This window comes from Numenius arquata, chromosome 2 (assembly GCF_964106895.1).
Source record: "Numenius arquata chromosome 2, bNumArq3.hap1.1, whole genome shotgun sequence".
Classification (NCBI taxonomy): Eukaryota; Metazoa; Chordata; class Aves; order Charadriiformes; family Scolopacidae; genus Numenius; species Numenius arquata.
In genome coordinates this window covers 8,327,474-8,348,424 of record NC_133577.1, presented here as the reverse complement: position 1 = coordinate 8,348,424, position 20,951 = coordinate 8,327,474, and the positions used below count along the sequence as shown (strand labels likewise).

At 43.0% G+C, this 20,951-nt stretch overlaps 1 protein-coding gene across 2 annotated transcripts in view; it reads right to left on the bottom strand.

Moving 5' to 3' along the window:
- The window catches only part of PHACTR2 (phosphatase and actin regulator 2), a 78,962-nt gene that overhangs the window by 8,694 nt on the left and 49,317 nt on the right, over nucleotides 1-20,951 (bottom strand). Inside the window, exons 5-11 of one of the 2 annotated variants that reach the window (XM_074167354.1) lie at nucleotides 18,704-18,943; nucleotides 14,091-14,640; nucleotides 12,337-12,536; nucleotides 9,974-10,130; nucleotides 7,769-7,824; nucleotides 1,908-1,969; nucleotides 738-875 (exon numbers count right to left, since the gene is read on the bottom strand). In XM_074167354.1, coding sequence (XP_074023455.1) covers nucleotides 738-875; nucleotides 1,908-1,969; nucleotides 7,769-7,824; nucleotides 9,974-10,130; nucleotides 12,337-12,536; nucleotides 14,091-14,640; nucleotides 18,704-18,943 — 1,403 coding nt within the window. The remainder of the gene's footprint in view (nucleotides 1-737; nucleotides 876-1,907; nucleotides 1,970-7,768; nucleotides 7,825-9,973; nucleotides 10,131-12,336; nucleotides 12,537-14,090; nucleotides 14,641-18,703; nucleotides 18,944-20,951) is intronic. The other variant, XM_074167359.1, reaches the window with a different exon arrangement.

The window sequence follows — 20,951 nt, the reverse complement described above, 5'->3', positions numbered from 1 at the left end:
AGTGTGCTGCACACATCAGCTCCTGCGCTGATGGCTGTGGCCAAGAACCCTAATGAGGATGGAGCAGCTTCTACCTTTTTTCACTTGAATGACTTGCAAAAGTAACTCTTGGTGGGAGCGACACAGGCTTCTGCCTGCAGAAACCTTGCCTGAATGCAGGAGAGATGGGGAGGGAGTGGAGCGATAGGACGAGGGGTAACAGTTTTAAACTGAAAGAAGGGAGATTTAGATTAGATACTAGAAAGAAATTCTTTCCTGTGAGGGTGGTGAGACACTGGAACAGGTTGCCCAGAGAAGCTGTGGCTGCCCCATCCCTGGAGGTGTTCAAGGCCAGGTTGGATGGGGCTTTGAGCAACCTGGTCTAGTGGGAGGTGTCCCTGCCCATGGCAGGGGGGTTGGAACTCGATGATCTTTGAGGTCCCTTCCAACCCAAACCATTCTATGATTCTATGTTACCCATCTTTGCTAAGAGTGTGTGCCTGGCTTAGCAAGGCTTTAAAGATGCAAGAAATTCTGGCCTGAACTGCCGTAACGGAGGTGGCAAATACACTCGTAATAGGCGCCTGAGTGGGTTTTCTGAGCTGCAAGGAGTAGATGCACAGTAGTACCGTGACAATCTTGCTGCCTCCAGCAGATGTCATTTGTGATGCTGGCATCGAGAGAATGTGAAACAGAGGAAAGTCCTCCCAAAAGTGACAGATGCAAGCATTTTCTTATAATCTACATTTGTCCCTTGCCTTGTCTGCGGGAGTTAACCTGGCCCAAGGCTTGTCGGCACGACGGTCGTAATCCGGAGAATCTGTGACCTCCACGTACTCGTTAAATCGAAGGATTCTTCTTGCTTGAAGTTCAGCCACTGTAGGCCTCAGGCTGAGCTGGAAGCGGGAGGCAGAAAATAGTACATTTAATAAGATGAAATAAAATAAAATAAAAGCTAGGGGTATGATGTAATCTCAAGAGAACTTTAATGGTATTTCTAAATAGGGTCACTTTCAGGTGTCTAAAAAAAGGCACCATCCTGGGAGTGCTGTACGGGAATGGGGAAGCAGCACAACCTAATTTCTCCAATTATAAAAATAGTCTTTGTTGGGCAGGTCACAGAGAATCATGACAGTTATCCCTGGAATATTAATTGTGACTTTGCAACTGTCACACTGTTTACCCCACTAGGCAGCAGGTCCATTTGCATTAATGATTAGAGAGTCTGCTGTGTTCAACTATAATACTGAAAATAAGCAGGATTTGGAGGTGCCACCCTAACTGAAAACATTGATTTTGAACATCTGGAGGTCATTATGATGCCAAATTGTACCACTTCACATGATATTCACTTCAATTAACTACGAAGGATCATATTAAGGAAACTGTATTTTTGCAGAGAAGGGCGGACTAGGGCTATGTATGAGAACTGCCCCCATCCTCTCCCAGAACAAGCTCCCAAAGCCAGGGCAGCAGATCCATAACTGCTTAATTTCCAGGGGCCATGAGCACAATCCCACCTGCAGCGGCCAAGACCACTGATGTGGTTAGAAGAAAGCTGAAGGGCTTTCTTAGGGCCGACGCTGCTTTGCTGCTCTACGGAAGAGTGGATCTACAGGTGGGGCTGCCCTTGAACATACACGACAGCAGTGGTCATGCTCACAAACACATGTTGTTTCTCTCCCACACTTACATGGACAAATATTAAGCATGGCCAGACTCCACGTGTTTTTCCAGCTATGGGAAACTGGACTTGGGATGGAGTTGCCCCCAAGAAAGACTTCGCTTGTACTGCGTTTTCAACAGATTTCTAATCTGGGGGCACGACTGATGGATGTTTGCAATAATGTATATACACGGATTTTTAGAATCTTGTAAAAAATAATCCTATGTACATAAAATACACAATACAAAAAACACATCATCACCTTTCTACTGAGTCTACGTTTTATTTCTCTTTTGGCTTCCTGTTCTTCTTCTTCATTCTTCTCTGTTTTTAAAGAAGATAAAAAGCAGTGAATATTTAAGTATTATAACTGCACATACTGTATTTCTCTTGCTTGGAAGCTTCAGGACTTCAAGTCCTGGCTCACGTTTCCTCATATTTCTGGGTGATCCTGCATATGGTGTCTGCCTTTAGGAATTTGTCTGCTCTCATTTCTTTTCCCTACCCTCATTTCCCCCGATTCTGTAGACATCTCAAGTCACCACTGTGGGTCAGGAACACAGCAAAGAGGAGGCAGCGCCTGTCGTTTCCTTTCTGTGTAACAGCAAATAGGAAGTAACAGCAAAGAGCTGCCTGATGTTTCAATTACTTGTCCCAACATCAAAATCATTCTTGCTTTTACTTCCAACATGCCACCTATTGACTTCAGAGTCTAATTATTCATAAGGGTAAAGAAAAAAGTTTGCCCTGAGTATCTGAATCGGTGGAGTGTCCTCTACTGCTACAAGGAGTCAACGACAATTGGTTTCACTGTCAGTTGTTACTGCAAATTGGGTTTGTTACTTTAGTATTTTTTTGTTCTGATTTTATAACGTTGACATATGATTCAGTACTCAACCCTCTTGGTGAAGGGCCACTAGCTAGACCAAATGAATGAGGGCAGCAGAAAATGACGTGCATTTTTTGAGTGTATTTGGGCATGAGAGTGAAAAAAAACACTTGATTTCCTCAGTTCCAGTGAAAATCACACTTACAAAGGCACGTTCACATGGCCTCAGCAGTTTTTTAAATTGATGTACATTCTGAAGAACATTATTTGCCCTTTCTGTCCACCTCTGATGGTTATATGCAAAGTTAACTTTGTTGTGACTGAAATATCCCACCTAGAGAGATCCATAAAATTCTGATCCTGTTTTATTCATGGTTAGGGGTTATGGACTACAAGGTTGGATCTAGTGTTGATGGTGATTTTACTGAGATACTGAAACGTGAATGTAATTTAAGGTTTATTAATAGCTTTTCTCTTAAATGGTGAAGAAATGGATGGCCTGTTTTCATAGGGGAGCTGTAAACTGACTAAAACTGAAGAATGGAGAGTTAAAGACTGATCTACATTTTTAAAATTTTTATTACTGTATCTACCAATAAACAAGTTGACTGCATTTAAGGACTTGTGACTTCAAAATGAGAACTCCTTTTATAACATCTTCAGCTAACAAAATCCAAAGCTCTCTAGCTGTTTTAGGACAGGTAAATCTTCGGTAGGCTTTTGCTTAAACACACAGTCTTTGCAATCAATAGACATAGTAAGCGAGGTAATTAAACACAAACTATTGCTTTGGGGTTTGACATAAAAAATTTTGTCCCTTCACGAACCGAGTTGCTTAAGTCTCACAAATTCTCCAGCAGCAGACACAGCAGGAAAAGCGCAGCTGGATATGCGCATCACTGTGCTGCCTTTTCCTTAACTTGCTTTGTAAAATAATGTTCTTCATTATTCATACCTTGACATTTCTTTGCTATCTAAACCACTGCATCTCCTAAGAAGCAGCAATAAGACGCTTGATGGAAGAAACAGGGGCTCACTCTGCTTAATTTGTACCTTAACAAACAACTACCAACAGCATTCAAAATACTGTTTTTCTATAGTTTGGGGAAGGATAAAATAACAAAAAAAAGTTGAGCTGGACATTTAGGAAGGTCGAAGGTTAGCTGCCTATCCCAAGCTGTGAAGGGACCTCCCCGGGGGCTGCGGACCACAGGATGGAGTGCAGGTGACTGCAGGAAGGGATGGCTGGACAAGGGAATCCACCTAGAAATGGGAGATGAGCAAGGCCATCATCTCAGCTGCTGGGCTGGTCCAGGCAGGTCCTGGAGCAGGCTGTCAAGGAGGGCTGGAAGCCCACCTTTTGGAGGACAACTCCAAGAGGAGGCATCAGGAGCTTCTTTCACTCCTGGGCAAAGCAGGTAGGGATCAAACCATGGGGAACAGTCTCTTCTGCATGAGAGGTCAAGAGGCAGGATGTGGTTTATACATATGAGTTTTATTCGAGGAATAAAACTCAAGAGCTAAAGGAAAGGGACTGAAATCTGGTGGTTGCTGCTAATATATTGAATCTGCTATTTGACAAACAGCCCTCCATCTATGGGTTTTAGGTACGTTTGAATTGTACCTAAAGCACCTATTTCCCACCTCCAGCCTGCTGGGCACAGTGCTGCTTTAAGCCCAGAGCTACAGAAACACTGCCCTGACAAAAATTCCTCCTAACAGTAACACCTACTATGTATTTTTGTTCTTTTAAGGTAAAAGTTTTGAAAGTTGCCATAGTGAGTTAAGAAGATGTGTGGTGCTAAAAATAATGGGTCTGGTGCTCCTGCTGCCTTCAGGTGGTGTGGAAAATTCCAGCCAGAGGGCCACGTTTTAGCTGCAGGTATGAACTGAATCGTTTGCCCAAACAGGAACATATTAATGCACGGGAACGCACTTCTGACTGCTTTCCACCTTAAAAACAGATCTAATCTGTGTGATGTGGAGAAAGAAAATATAAACACAGCGTTCCCAGCTGCAAGTCCCCTCCTCAGATGTCCTGCTGCTGCTGTACTGGCAAAGGACCAGCCCAGCAAGCGCCTTTTGCTTGCAGGAGTCTCCACTTAGATCTCCACAAAGCTATGGTTTCTCTCCATCCCTGTCTGCAGCTCCTGGGAGGTCAAACTGGGATTTGACTCCTAACTCAAACCATTTTTTTTAGCATCATTTATTGTGGCCTTCGAGTTAAACAATCCACCGGTCAAAGCTGAACAGTCAGCGTCCCTGGCACCCTACATCTGGTCACCTTCTGTTCTGTGGGACATTTTCTTCACAGCAGAAGGCGAAAAGAGAAGAGAGAAATTGTTCTGCCTGAGGACTGCTCCGTTCTTGACCAGAAAGTACTCCTGGAGCATAAAACCGAACTTTCCATTGTGTCCCTGTGGGATTAGCTATGTTTAGACTTCTCTGTGGGCTTGCGAGGGAAAGAGAAAGAAAAGACAAACAAAGCTCTTGCCTCTTGCAGTGCTCTGGAACGCACAAAGCGGTTTCTCTTTCCTGGTTTTACAAGCAAAGATAACCGTTAATATTCCTTAACCAGCATCAAGAGCTAAGCCCTGTTTTTCACAAAGCCAGTCCTGGCAGGCATGCAGGTGCACAGCGCATGAAGTTCACTGTCCCTTACAAATACAGGAAAAAATACAGTTATCTTAATCCAAAATTTCTGGAAGAGTAAAGTTTCTTTGCCATAATGCAATACTATAAATACTACTGGCTTAAAGCCAGTACACAAGAAACCTGTCTTTATTAAAAACACAGTGCTTTATCTATTCCTTCAAGTGGACTCTTGAGTTATCATAACTTTGTTTTAGTGTGGGAAGACTCAGAAGTCTGGATAGTTTTATCCAAATTGTTTTTATAGAAATCCGCCTGCGATCGTAGTCCATCACAGGATTTTCAGTAACTGGTTTATCTGGAAATATTATCAAAACAAAACTTCTTGCAAGACAGATTTCCTCACTAACTGGAAATACAAAAAAAGAAAAGCAGGGACTTTTTCTGAACCTCTTAAAAGATTTGGGCTGAACTTAATCCTGAAAGAAACATTTAGACCTTTACCACTTAAAGTAACCTCGAAGCCTGATAAGTATTACTCAAAACAATACTCTCCCTTAGCTGCAGTTTACACACACGCAATAACATAACCCCTTCTCCCCATCCACTGCTTAAAAATAGGAGGAAGGAAGCTTTATGAAAGAAATCCCAACTTATTCACAAAAGCTGCCTACGGCAACAAAGGCATTTAAGAGATGTAAACATTTCCGAATGATCCACAGGAAGGGAATGTAGTAATTTTGATAAATAACACAACTGCCTTAGAGCTAACTTGCACCCAGAAAGGGCTCTGAATCAGACTGTCACCAACAAGCCCCAGCTTGCTTTGGTTCCCTTTGCTTTTTACCCACCACTGTCAGCTCGAAATATTTTATATCTCAGTGAGGAGCAAAATACAGTTTCGGATTCTCAACGTCCCTGTGATAATTTTTTTTTTTTTTTTTTTTTTTTGTGTGATTTATAATGCTTCCCAGCCTTCTTTTCTTGCTCTCCTTTGCCTCTTTAAAAGACACCCCCTGGAGCAGCAGGAGAGGACGGCGGGAGGCATTGAGTGCAAGGCCTGGGAGGCTGCCAAAAGCTTAAAAGTAAACAAGCTGAAACAGGAGAAGAAATCTATTAACTGCTTTCCAGTCTTGAGCTACTTATTGCAAAATCAGTGAACGGAATAAACAATGGCAAAAGGGATATTAAATACACGACAGGTTTGTTGCTAGATTAGTTATCTAGAGATTAGCCAGGCAGAGAAGGCATCAAGGAAGCCCTGCTGGTGCTCCCAGCTCAGTGGGCTGTATCCTGGCCCACCAAAGATGTTTTGGAATTACCTTTCTCACGTAGTCCAGCATGAGCAGTTTGTCATATAAAGAAAAACGTTCATTTTCCAAATTTTATCTTTATTTATCTATGCAATCTATAGGTTCAGAAATTGTAGTCTTAGAAAGTCTGTTCACATTATGCATTGGACAGGAGTCCCTTGAACCCTCTCCTGTGCACCATAATGCATGAACTGTAGCTTCACTTCTCGGTAAGACATGGCACTATTTGGCTTTTGAGAGCTCAGACAACAGCAGTAGGATTTCATTAGCATGGATGCTTGCCTGAAAGCCAGTAATTGCTATGTCTCCTTGATTTGGTGGCCTGAGCAGGTGACAAGGGTGATCAGTCCATGGACTTTGTTGGGTAAACAGCCCATTTTCTTTTCTTCCATTAGGGTTGCACAGATGAACTCCAACTTTTCTGAATGATTGTTGGAAATAACGGCATTATACCTGCTCTTTCAGTTACATTTGTGGAAAGTTCTTATACCTTAAGAACAGATGAGGTTTTGGATTTGTTGCTATGTGTGAAATGCTTCCATGTGCATTTTCTTAATTTATTTTTTCTACTTAAGCATCAAGAACTAGCTAGCCTTGTAGAATGAAGACGGGGCTAGAGGAGCTGGCCATGACAACTGTTACAGTATGTGTTTAGGTAATATCCATATTATGGAAATATTCATAAAGGAAGGCAAAAAATACCCATGCTGAAGCGCTTGCCAGCCTAAGAACACACCCAACACAAGTAAATAGGAGAACAGGTATAGAGGGTAAACATCCAATGTAACTTCATTCCTCTGCCCCTGACTATTTGAATTATAGACTTAAATTTTTCAAGAGGGATACTGAGGAAGGATTTAATCAATGGGAATCAATGGGATATTCAGTGAGACTGTCTCATGTACTTCTTTCAGTACAGATGTCAGAAGCGGATATGAAGGCCACCATGCTGAAGTAGTCGGCATGTATCTATTCACTTTCTCCTCAACACTTCAACATTCCTCTTTCTACTCCACCTTCCAACCTCCGCCTTTATATCCCACCTCTGCTTCCTGCTGTTATTCCTCCTCTTCCTCATAAAAACTAGGTGAAAGTTTAACTAGCCTAGAACTACTTCTAAGGGGTATCTAAGTCATTCCTGATCTGTGGGACCAACTTCAAGTAGTGGGATTGAGACAAGCAAAATTCAGCATCTTGAATATATGCAATTTTCACAGCTACCGTTACAGGTTAGTATATAGATCTAGTGTTGACATGTTATTTTCTAGAACATAATTTCACTCCAGTTATGGCTCTAACACTAGAGCAACAATGACAGGCTTCCATATGAATCCAGCATATGCTCACTTTCTAAGTAAATACTATCTGAAACCTGAATAAAATACTTACGCTTTAGGATATTTCTTTGCTCTAGCTCTTCAGTTGTAGGCCTCTGGCTAAGTCTCCTGTGAGAACAAAGGCACTGATTTAAAATCAGATCTAAATAACACATTATGATTTGTAATACAGCTTAAAAGGTGTTCCTCATATGGCCATGCTGTTCTTTGCCATCAGAGGTATTCAACAACACAGGTAATTTCCAGATACAGTTATAATAAATGTGCACGCAACCACAGTACTAAGTGGCCACTTGTTTTAAAAGATGTACTATTGCCACTCAAATACATAAATACCTGAAGCTTGCATAGTATTACAGAAATTGTACCAGCAAATTTAAATTCCTCGTTTACAGCTAGAATTTTATGAGAGTTCATAAATCTTTTTTGCCCCCAAGCACCGTAATTATGGTAAGTTGTGCAATCATAAGATTATTCTCAGATATTTTGAATGCAAATCCTTTTGTTTTTGTTTGTTTTTTTTTTAAACACAATGTAAGATGTGCATTCCTCACTCATTTGTATGTACAATACAATTGGGAGTTTTAATTGAAAGTTAATTTTAGTTACCTTCAACAACTGCCATTAAAAAACCCCAACCCTGAGATAGTAATTTTCTTGTTTGTATAGTGGAGAATGTGGTTGATATTGTCTCTGTGTTTACTAAACAGGTTGACTTGTTCACTTAAGAGGATCAAGAAAAATTTCAGCAGTAGAATTAGTTTTGCAGATGTCTTAAAGATAGATGCCTCTCTGTCCAGAAAACCTTGCACAGTTCCCTACAGATTATCTTCAGCCTCATGAAACCCATCTCATTCAAATCATGCCCAAGCATGTGGTCTACCTGGTGGGGAGGACCAACAAGTTTACCCCAAGTGACCAGCTCCTGCTGTAGGAAGTTCCAGGCTGGGACCTGACCCGACCCTGACCAAACTACGGGAACAGGTTTCCCGTCAGACCTCAATGCTGCCGGGTGCTGACCACCACCACCCCAGGAAGTTTTAAGGAACTGGCGTCAAACTTGGTCATGATTTCAGGCACTGACACACACAGATGTTGTCTCCTGCCACCAAAGCAGAGCTGCGTGGGGAGCGTGCCAGCTTCCCAGCAGAACCAGGAATGTCCCTGTGCAAGATGCTCAGGACGGGAACTGGAGCAGCTTCTGCTGTTCAAGCCCCCGAGGGAGCACCAACAAGCAGGATGTGATCACCAGAGCTGGGTCAGGAAAGCGGTGATAACAACCACGCTGCTTTATTAGCAGAAGAAAAATGACCCTTGGGCTGTACACAATAATGTATCACTTTTATGGCTAAGGGATGAAATAAATGATTTAGCCAGCTGCCTGATTCATAGAGCAGCTCAGCTCATCTTCCAAGTGCTGATGCAGAGCTGCCGTGCTCTGTACTGGAGCAGGACTGGCTGGGCTACCCAGTATCTGGAAATCTCCGACAAACACAGGACATCCTCCAAATCTGCCTGGACAACATTTCTGAGCACAAGAGAAACAAGGACAGGTCTGGGAAAATCCAGACATGTTGTAGTCTTTTCTCAGAGACCATGAAAGCCAAAATTAATATTTATGAGGAATTTTTGAAAAAAAGCTTGTGAAAACGCAAGTGAAAATTAGTCTTTTTTGTGCAATGTTCTCAGGTCCAGGCAAAGAAACTAACGTATATCCCATTGCAGTTAAGCAGCATGAGAAAGACATGCTTCAGAGCTGAGCACAGTAAAACACTAAACACTGACCTACAAGGTCAGCCTCTCTCTGTTTCTTTTGCTGGAACCAGCACATGCATAACGAAGGGGTTAGAGAGCAGGAGGAGGATGAGGAGGGCCGGGAGGGATGAACATGCACAGGCATGCTCTGTGTGTCAGGAACTACTACTCAGTCTGAGATGGGGATATTCAAGTGCAAGTCCCTGGTACCCAATGTGAGAAAAAGCTTGAGCCATGGCATTGATTATTCTGGAGTTGCTCTTATTCTCTTCCTCTTTTTAAAAAGAACAAAAAAACCCCAAACCCCAGAAGCTCTCAGATTTGTTTCTTGCAGAACAAAAGCGAGTTATTGACATTTTAAAGTTTTTTTAAGAAATAAAAATACTGTTTTCCAGGCAATTGTACCACACATTGGGTTGCATTTAAAACGTGAAACCCAGTGTTCTTGATTCTCTTCCTCCACCTCCGCACAGTGAAACCACATTTACCCTGCCACTGATACCTCACTAGCTTCGTTCCAATCTGATGTCTGATTTCCTGCCTCTCCTCTTCAGATGTACGCTGCAAGATGTTTTTGTCTTCTAATTCTTTCTTAGATGGTCTGTTGCCAAGTTTGATAGCAAGAGTATCCCTGCGACGAATTTTACTTGCCAAAGAGCCTGAGGAAAGGAGGAGAAGGGTAGACTTAGTTCATTCATGCTTAGGTTACAGACACAAACTCCGAGTAAGAACTTTAATACCTCCCCAAAGCAGCCTTGTTCCCACATGCAGGAGAGGAATTTTAATTAACATCAAAAGAAAAAATAGTTTTAGCTCAGTTCACAACAATAAAAAGCTGAAAGGCTTGGATGAAAAAGCTACCAGCCAAATTGATAGAGGAGTTTTACAAACATCACTTGTCATCTCTGAAGTGATGGGATAAAAATGACAAAAGTGTCTTTGAAGTCTGATACATTACAGGTTGGTTTATTTATCTACTTAGTATATTTATCAACCTGCTGCTCTTTTTCTTCAGCCTTAAATGGTTTAGTCTTGTTCTCTCAACTTTTCCCACATTCTTTCAATTTATTTTTTTTCAATCTAATACCACTTAGTTCTTGTATAGTGCTTTTCATCTTTAAATAATCTGTAAATTAAAACAAAATACACAGTGAGTGCTTGTAAAGTAACCTAGACAGGACCTCCCTGGCACTGAAGTAACCTGTTTATCCATAGAACAGATACAGCAGGGACAAGGGCCATGCAGTTAGCTTCAGCCAGCTGTGGAAGGAAAAGTATTTCAGTCTTTAGTCCTTCCCCTGTCTCTTGATATTCTGACTGAGGGTGCTACATCTGTCCTAAGTTGGCAGGTTTTCATGCCATTAAACAGTTTGGGAAGACCACAGGCTCTGAGCTCACTTCTCATAAGCCACCGTGCTGCTGTCTGAATACACGAATTTTCAGTTGCTACCACTTTGGATTGTATTCAAACCAAAAGCAGAACTGCAGAAGACTTCAGCCTCTTGAGCTACGAAGAGTATCCAAGGAAAAAAGTGTCCAGTGTCCAACGAAGAAAGAACCACTCATTTTCCCTCACATGCCCTTCAGTACACACTGCTTTCATGTTCAGGTGTTCTTCACTAAGCACAGAGAAGCACCTCCTCCTGAATGGCCAAGGCTCTCAAGCCATGGCTTGATGGTCATTTTATTCTGACATAAGGCCACCCTGCAGGCGGTAGGGGTAGGGCTGCCCTCCTCTCTACCCCTGACAGGTTGCCACCTCCTTTTCTCCAGCCAAGGTGCAACCATGTGGTGAGCTGGATCAGGGAACCAGCTCTACTGAAAATCAGCCACCGCTGCAAAACCAAACATGAGCACTGGCCTAAGGGAAAAAGGAACAGCTGGGAGCAGGGATGAGGCAGAGGGTGGGCAGCACAACCCCCCGCAGCAGCAGCAAGGACTTCTGCCAAATGATATACGGCGATGATACAGCCATGACCCCAGATGAAATTTCAAAGCTGTAAACTTAGAAGTAATCCACTGTGACCTGCTCTGTCTGCTAAGGTGCTCCAATGCTTTAAAACTCCCCGATCAAAGAGGAAAAAATGACTTTCAGACAGTGTAGCTGCTGGCTGATGGACCTCCTCTGTTGTCCACCCCTGCCTGTTACTCCCAGAAGAAACTCTGGGATTCTAGTGCAATTCAGTGGAAAGCTACACTGGTGCTTTAACAGTAGAGGTTCATGACATGGGCAAGCCAAACCAATGACTTCCTGATGCCCTAACGTGGAGGCTATGTTTCATCCTCGTGTGCTCCTGAACCTGCTCCTCCCACCTCCAGTCCCATCTGCATAATGCTTGATCTGCTCCCACCATTGCACTGGCCCCACCAGGTTTCTCACCACAGTTGTCTGGGAGAAGTGGGACGCTCATTTCTCAGTAGTGGTAAAATACTAAATTCTCTAAAACCATCCCATGCAGCCATATCCTCCTTTACTTTGCACTCTTTACTTTGCGCTAGCAGGGGTCAGGCACGCTCACATAAAACAATGTGCAAAAGGGAGCCTGCAACTCCTTGGCAGGATGCCCTGCCAGAGAACCAGACCCTGGTACAGAATCACCCGTGGATTGATGTGCTTGCTCGCAGCTCCATCCTGAAGTCTTTGCTCTCCTGAAGGCCACAATTTAATGGAGGCAGCTGCACAAAATCTCACTGTGTAGATAGATGTCTTTCGACTGCACTCAACCAGTAAGTTCCAGTTAGCAATCTGGATGCAATCACAGCAGCTTAGTAGGCTCTCTCAGCCAGCCCAAGCCAAACATGTATAGTAGATATACCCAAAGGTGGCCACTCCTTCCCAGTACACCCTTCTTGTCAGGGGCTTACTTTCAGTACTTGCATTATCGTCATCGTCATCATCGTCATCGTCTGTGTAGAGTATTGGTCCATCAGAGTCCGAGTCGCTGCTGTGGCTCTCCCGGCTACTTTCACTCTCAGGAGGAGCAGCAGCATCAGAAGCCTCCTCCACCGGTTCAGAGTGTGCCTGGTCAGGTGCCTCCGCTTCGTGGTCTTCTTTGGTAGCCAAGCTGGTAATTCAGAAGCAGACATGGTGTCACATTAGCGCAAGCAGCACAGAACACAAACGGGAGAAAGACTGCATAAGCAAGCATGAAAACAAAAGTTCTGTTAGTCAAACTAACTTCTCTCTTTCTAAAAAATATACCTATATAAAACCTATATAAAGTAGGTGTATACATATCTGTATGTGTGTATGTTAAGAAAAAAGATGCAAACAGTCTGGAATGACATGCTGCAAAGGCTGTATAAAGAAAAATCCTAATTCTGTTTTTTATTTCTTGTGGGATGGGACCAATAGTACCTAAAAACTACTAAGAAGAGAAAAACGGCTCATACAGTTGGGAGCGAGAGAAGCGAGCTGGAGAGTGGATGGGAGTGCAAAGCTTCTGGTTGTGGAAGCCTAACTCTATTGTAGATACAGTTTTACTGCTGCTGAGTCCAAAATGTTCACGTCCGTCACTGATGAACATGGAAATCAGCAGCAGAGTGTTCTCTGCCTTGGGAAAATCTTTATGTAAAGGAAGGGTAGAGTAAGGGGAGAAGCAGCATGGGAACACAATGCTGGCACAGAGATACCAGCAAGAATTTAAAGGAAAGTCTCCAGGCCACTGGCATCTACGCTAAACTCTCTTGGGTTGCTATGCAAGATACTGGTTCTCGTGGCAGGGAAAATACAGATTAATAAGTCAGTTTGTTTATTGCTGCCAGATATTTTGCTGAAAAAAAATGTAATGATGACCTTGCTCTTGACTAAATTTTATAGTTATCTGAGACGTAGACAAGCCATTAGGCAGTGACAAACCAAACACCTACTAACCAAAGCCTGAAAATGTCATTTTCAAGTCTGCAAGTAAATTCAGCTACTGAATTGAGAGCTTTAATAGTGAGATATTTAATGATATCCACACAAAAAGTAAACCCCCCTTGTAATTCAGCATCATTTCTTGTTAGAGAGAGAAATAAAAATATCCCTCTCTTTATGAGAGAGAAATAAAAATGTTACCAGCTGCTAGCTGAACTGCCAACCGCAGTGGTCACATTAAGCCACGTAACGGCACAGGAGGCAGGTTAGGAGCAATGAGCTTCTGGGGAAACATGAGGCACTGCATGTGAACGGCTCAAAGACATTGGCAAAGAATAAATTGTGCTGGGATGCAACGCTGCTCTGGGCCTCCAAGAAAAGGAGACAAACTGTTACCAGTCAGCAGAATCACGGAATCATAGAATGGTTAGAGTTGGAAGGGACCTTAAAGATCATCCAGTTCCAACCCCCCTGGCATGGGCAGGGACACCTCCCACTAGAGCAGGTTGCTCAAAGCCCCATCCAGCCTGGCCTTGAACACTTCCAGGGATGGGGCATCCACAGCTTCTCTGGGCAACCTCTTCCAGTGTCTCACCACCTTCACAGTAAAGAATTTCTTTCTAGTATCTAATCTAAATCTCCCCTCTTTCAGAAGAAACAGAAGAGATCCCTACGTGCCCACAGTGTCCCTTATGAGAAGAAATGTGGCTGCCTTGGCTGTGGGTCCTGCCACTTACCCATGACAGCCACACCGTCTTACCTTTTAGTGTCTTCTCCACTAGCATCTGGGCTGCTGTCTAGGGCCGTACTGCTCAGGCTCTCATCTGTGCCATGCTCAGTCTGGAGAAGAGGTTTAGTATCTGACCCGGGGACGGCTGGCCCTGCCATGCAGCCGTCTGACACATCTTGGGCATCTGAGGAAACAACGGGCTGAGCGGCCGCAGCAGGAAAAGGAGGTGGGAGTGGAGGTGGAGGAGGAGCAGCAGTGGGAGGAGGGGGGACAACGAGCTTGCTCGGTTGATCTGCGTCCTCCGTCTCAGAAATCACTATGGAAGGTTGCTGAGGCTCAGGTTTTTCTGTCTTGGCTTCCAACCTGTTGGCTGTGGCACCCGAGGGGGAGGCGGCAGCCCCATCCGGCGCTGTTCGTGGGGCTGACTGTTTCCCAGGTTTTTTCTTGCCCCTGGGAGTCCCTGATGTGCCCGATTTGCTGGAAGTCTCCTTAGAGGCTTTGGGATGAGATGATGTGGATGAAGGAGATGGTGATGAAGAGGACTTGGAGACCGGTGGTTTTTTTGCATGAGAGGAACTAGCTAAAATAAGAAAAGACAAAGCATTTTACAGTCTTGCAACTATATGATTTTTTTCACTGTGCTTTCTGCATGGATTCACGAGTGCTGGTATTTTAAAAATGAGAAAATTACACTTGATACTTCTACAATCCTCCATCTATATGCTTGAGATGAGTAAATGTTGCAGTTCAAATTTCACCTTTGAGGTAGGAAAGACGGAAACAGTAAATACTTGCCCAAGAACAGTGGAGGGGATCAGCCTGGGTGAATGGGTAAGAGTTCAGCCTCGTGAATGGGTAAGAGTTTGATTCTAGCATTCTGCATTGGCCCATTACAACTTGCCTGGACATCATCTACAAATTCCAATATGTGTTTAGTGCCCTGTTTAAAAAAACAAATGCTACCAGACAGAGAAAACTGCCTGACCTTTTCTATTATGTGAATTTTTGGTCTGAGCACTAGAACACCATGATTTTCCTTATGTTTTTCAATGAACACCTCAGGGCCATTATGGATATCAGTTTATTACCTTTCACAACGTTATTGCAAATTGTGTGCTCCCAGTTAATGGCAAGCAGCAGAGGACAGCAAAACAAGATGTGCTTTCAGGTCCAGCTGGGCATGTCCATGAAACAGACGCAGAAACCACTGATCTTACTCTGCACAAATTGTCTCCAGAAAGGACGAGGCACTGAAAGCCTCCTGTATATAGAATCATAGAATCCTGGAATTGTGTCGGTTGAAAAGGACCTTTAAGATCATCTAGTCCAACCATCAACCCAACTCTGACAAAAACAAAAAACCCATCACTAAACCGTGTCACTAAGCACTATGTCAACCCGTCTTTTAAATACCTCCAGGGATGGTGCCTCAATCACTCCCCTGGGCAGCCCGTTCCAAGGCTTAATAACCCTTTCAGTGTAAAAATTTTTCCTAATATCCAATCTGAACCTTCCCTGGTGCAACTTGAGGCCATTTCCTCTTGTCCTATTGCCTGTGACTTGGGAGAAGAGACCAACCCCCGCCTCTCTACAACCTCCTTTCAGGTAGTTGTAGAGAGCGATAAGGTCTCCCGTCAGCCTTCTTTTCTCCAGGCTGAATAATTCCAGATGGAGGTCTTTGTCTTACCAGTGACCAACTCAGGTAGCCCTGAAAATGTAGTGACACAAAGTTTTGACACTAGCTGTACACGCTGGCCAGGGATGTTGTTGTTTAACCCTGTGCTGCTTATTATATTGAAGCATGTATGTCTCAATGCCTAAGTTTGCAAGAGATCTGAGTTAGCCTGCACGCCCGTGTGCATTCCAGTCACACGTCTGATTGCTGTGTTGATGCGCCCATCATCTGGACTGGGAGCTTCAGACTTCTGCCTTTCATTTAAAAAGCAATAAAAATGACAACCGTCTAACGATTCAGCCCTTCTCATCACAAAATGCATCCAACTCAAACACTTCTGCTGCAGTAAAAATGCATTAACCTCAAGAGAACAAATGAAAGCATTATAAAGCTACACAGCAGCCTTGCGGCTAAGCTTACTGAGTAAAACAGAAAGCTGTAATAGAAATCTGCTGAAAGGCCTACTTTACTTATAAGCATTTAAATAAAAACAAAGCCCCAGCAGATTAGGATGGAACCAAAATACAGATACTGGCCATAATAAGCTCACGATATAAAACTAGCTTTCACAGTGAGACTGTTCTCAGCCTCAAAGAAGACGGAAAATAATTCAGAAGACACATTATACTGTTCTCTTCTGTAGCTGAATGTTATGGTTTATAAACATTTGGAGTGCTGTGAGGCTTTCAGTACATCTGGAAAAATCCGCAGAAGCTCCTCACTTCAGGCAAATCACTGTCCCTCTTTGTGCTGCAAGGTAAGTGCAAAGGGCACAGTACAGAATCCACCGATGCTGCGCTAATCATCCACACCGACTACAAATCACTGACTTAACTTACCGGCAAAACAAAAGGAAGCAAAGAAACGGTATAGGCAGCAGTTCGTAATTGCAGTGGAAATACATGGTGGCTCCAACCTGCATATTATTTAGCAGAAACCTTACTGAGTAACTGGATGGTATTAAGAAAGGGCTCTGGTTCCGATCCAGCAAAGCACTTAAACACAGGCTGGAGGTCAGCAGAACCAGCTACATGCTTACACTTAAGAACACCAACATAATACCAATATACAGCCACACTGTAATTGGTGCTGGGAAAATGTCAAAAGATGTTTCCATTGAAAAAACCCTTACATTATTCTCAGAACCCCTCTAGACCTGCAATTAGATACAGCAACTTGAAAGACTTCTCCCAGGGAAAATCCCCCCTACACTTTCATGTGGGTCAAAAGTGCTATTGCTATTGTTGATTTTGACTGGGCTGGCTGACAATTTTCTGTCATGCCTCTTTTTCAGTAGAAGATTTGGATTTTGTTTAAATAAAAAATTTCATGGCTGTTACTTGCTTTCTGGCACATGTCCATGCTTATGTTTAAATCCCCCCTTCTCCCAACTTTGCTATTTCAGTTTGGAAACCTGCTGTGGTGCCCTCAGGAGAGCCTTGGCTCAGCTGTTACTCATATTCCTCTTCTCCTTCATGGGATGGATCATCGACTGCATCATGTGTTCACTTTCACAAGGATCTGATAAATCTCTTGTACTAAATACTGCTCCTGATCAGCTTTATTTATTAAGTATTGCCCTTCAAATGAACATAATGTACCTAACGGAAGAAATTACCAGTAGAATATGTACTATTTTATATAAGGAATATAGCGATATGTTTTATACCCATATGGTCTCAAGCATTGCATAAAATTTCAGCAAGGCTACTGAAAGACAAATCTGGAATCTGAATGTATTTTAATTTAAGAACTGAGATACCTGAGAGCTTGTTACCAACCATTGGTCTAAACATTTCTTTATGTGATGGGTTGTTTCAATTCTGAAAGTTCTGCTGTTGTAAGGTTCCTTCACCTGGGAAGAACTGAGATTTCCTGCTGAACAAGAAATACAAGCAGCAAATTTGGGGTTTTCAAAATATTTATTCTTGTGGTTGTCTGATGTAGTAGGGACAGTTAATACCAAGTTAATGGATATTTTATGGCAAAGTTATTATTGTAACTCTAGCAGTCTTGCAATGTTTTCCAACTGTCCTCTTCTGTGTGCTTCAAACACAAAACATGCCAAAATGTACAAGCTAGGAAGAGGTATACTTGGACAGAAAACTGGAGGGACTGAAGGGCTTTGAAAGACTGACAAAGGATTGGAAACATAAAGCTTGTATAACTTGGCCAATGCATATATACAGTACATTTATCATAATACTGCTTGTGTTCAAATTATATTTGGATGTCTTCATTTTGGTCATTGTCTAAATTCCAACCATTTCAACTCGAGATCAGTACCTTAAGAACAGCTACCTATAATCTATAATCTAGCATCACTGCTGAATTTCATTTTGAAAAAGTAGTGATAAACACATCTTCTGTGTGCCTGATGATGGACATTTTCCATTTCCAGTGTGTATTTAGAATCACAGTAAGCCATCAACTGGCCCAGGGAAGCCTGGCCCTTTCTAATGAGTTATAATTATTTTTATTTTTGCAGCTAAAACAACTGCTACTCAACAGTCTTTAAAGATATCTTCATGGTTTTATCCTTTACCTCTTTGAGATCTTGTAATCCTGTCAAACTTATCAGAATAGTAGATAGTTCCAGCAGAAAGTTACAGCGATACCAAGGTGGTTTTACTTTGGGTCAACTCATGTTTGGTTTCAGAAGTCACCTTTTTTTCCTGCTGATTCTTCAGCAGTTCTCTGAGTCATTTTGTTGCCGGCATTCACACTTGAGCTGGGAATTCAATATATGTGCTTGGTGTTGTGCATTATAAGTTCATTAAACAGCGAAGTGATTTGTCCGCTGTCTGGGGTGTTTGCAGACAGCAAAACCAGAGCGAGCTATAAAATATCGGTGGCATGCCCTTCAGTAACACTGCTACGTACAAAGGCAGAAGTTATGGTAAGACCAAGCCAAGCGCCCCCATGCACATGCACCCACTGCAACTGGCACTGCCTCTGCAGTACTCACCAGCTTCTCGGTTCGCACCGTGACTTGTTGGCTTGGGCGGTGGGAGAGGAGGCTGCTTAGCAGGAGCCTTTCCCTTTTTTTTAGTATGAGGTGCTTCGTTACTCTTATGGCTGGTGGTGGTGGTGGAAGCGGCACTAGCATTTTTTGGTGGTAGCGGAGCTTTTTTAGGTTTAGGCTTAGGCTTGGGTAGTGGTGGAGCATGGGATGCCGGTGTTTCTGGGCAGTGATCAGTAGTGCTCTCTATAGATAAGAAAGTGAACAGAAGCCAACTGACACAGACATATACCACGTACATTCAACGGCAAGCCTGACAACAATGATTACTTTTTGCTGCTTGAGCTTTTGGGAATCAGGAGAAACTTCATCTTAGAGTCACAGAATCATCAAATGGTTAGAGTTGGAAGGGACCTTAAAGATCATCTAGTTCCAACCCCCCTGCCATGGGCAGGGACACCTCCCGCTAGACCAGGTTGCTCAAAGCCCCATCCAGCCTGGCCTTGAACACCTCCAGGGATGGGGCAGCCACAGCTTCTCTGGGAGACCTGTTCTAGTGTCTTCTCTGGGAGATGCTCAATAAGAGAGCCATCTTCTCTGCCTCTTATTGAAGTACCATCTCAATTCAAGTCCTTCTCGTGGAAGATTTTTGCCCAGCACTTCTCTCAGTCTCATCCATTCTTGACCTCCAAGGATCACCCCTAACATTCAGTATCCCCAACTAGACTGCTGGCTGCAAACTAAACAAGGGAAATGCCATTTACTCCTCTAACAAATTCCCTCGGCTTCTTTCCAGCCCTCTGAGATCAACAGACTATAAAACTCAGATTCATGTGAATCTGAATGTGAGCAGGGCCATTCTCTCAGCCACGGGTTCAAATATGGCTATGCAGCTGAATTTTTCCCCGGAATTTTTCTCCTGAGCTGCTTGCTCATAGCAACTTTATTTTGGGTATCTTCCCCAGGGTGTTTCTACTCTTCAGAAAAGAGATGAAGCTAAATCAAAGAGGATATCATTTGCCATGGGAATGCTGTCCTCTTCTGCAGGCTCTTTGGGTTCTGTTACAAGACTGCACTTTCAAAAATCAGCAGTTCCTTAGTCAACGGGCATTTGGACAGGATCTACATTGTGCCGTGCAATAGGAATGGCTCTGTAGAGTGAAAGAGGTAGCAGCGAGGACCCAATGACCACAATGTGCATTTCGGGAGACTTGGCTTTGAACTAGCTTCAGGCTAGTTCTGTAGATCGCATGCCCAGTCCTGGTGGGAACACAAGCTCCTGAATGCATCTTTTGGCTTAGCTTCATCCAAAAAAAAACCTGGCTTGTGTGCTTTGCAAACCAAAGAAGAGTAAGTGGGGATGACCAGGAAATTAACTTCAAAAGTGCATGCTAAATGCCAATTGTAATCTTAATTTAGGTGAGCCCTTTATAGTCAACATAAAATTTTGCAACATAATCACTATGGCTGTAAGACTAGCTGTTCTGAGACGGGAACAGCTAAAGTTCTCACGGGGGAATCTTTATCTTTTCGATTACACCAGTTCTGGGCCCATTTGGTCTGAAGATAGCCTTCCCAAACCTTGCAGGAAAAGGATATTATAAAAGCGAGAGTATACCATCTCAATCATATGGACGTTATTTGCATCTTACTAAAAACTACAATGGTTGGGGAAGAAAGGAACCAAACAAATATTGTAAGGACTCCTAACAGCCTCTTATGATTCGAGAGGAAACCAATTAATTTCTATTTAAGCCTCTTCACTGAGGCTTAAATAGTATGTTCCTATTTAAGCCTCACTCTTACACATATTAAATGGCTGTTCCTTGATCTCCTGTCTGTTCCTTGCTCTCTTCCTTCCCATGTAAATGATTCCCAAGAGATAAGCAGCACCTTTTCACTTTAAGAGAGTAGATGAAACAAATAATGTGTTGGACAACAATGACATTCTTCATCTTGGAAACAAAGCCTTTTCAACCTCTAGCTTAAGGCTTGTTAACATGAATCTAATGCATCACCTGCAGTTATTAAAAGCAACATGCACACATATGTCTCCTGAAGAACTGAAGAAATTAACATTAACTGTCCGGTGTCTTCCCCCTTTATTTCCAGCCCGTTGTAGACCAGTATGTTCTTGCTAATGTTTTGCAAAAAACATTGCATAGCAACCTTTTACAGCTTTCAAACAGATTATTTTAAGCACAGATTCTTGTGCGGCCTCTTACTTTTCCAGAAAAAGAGCTTTCGACCAGAG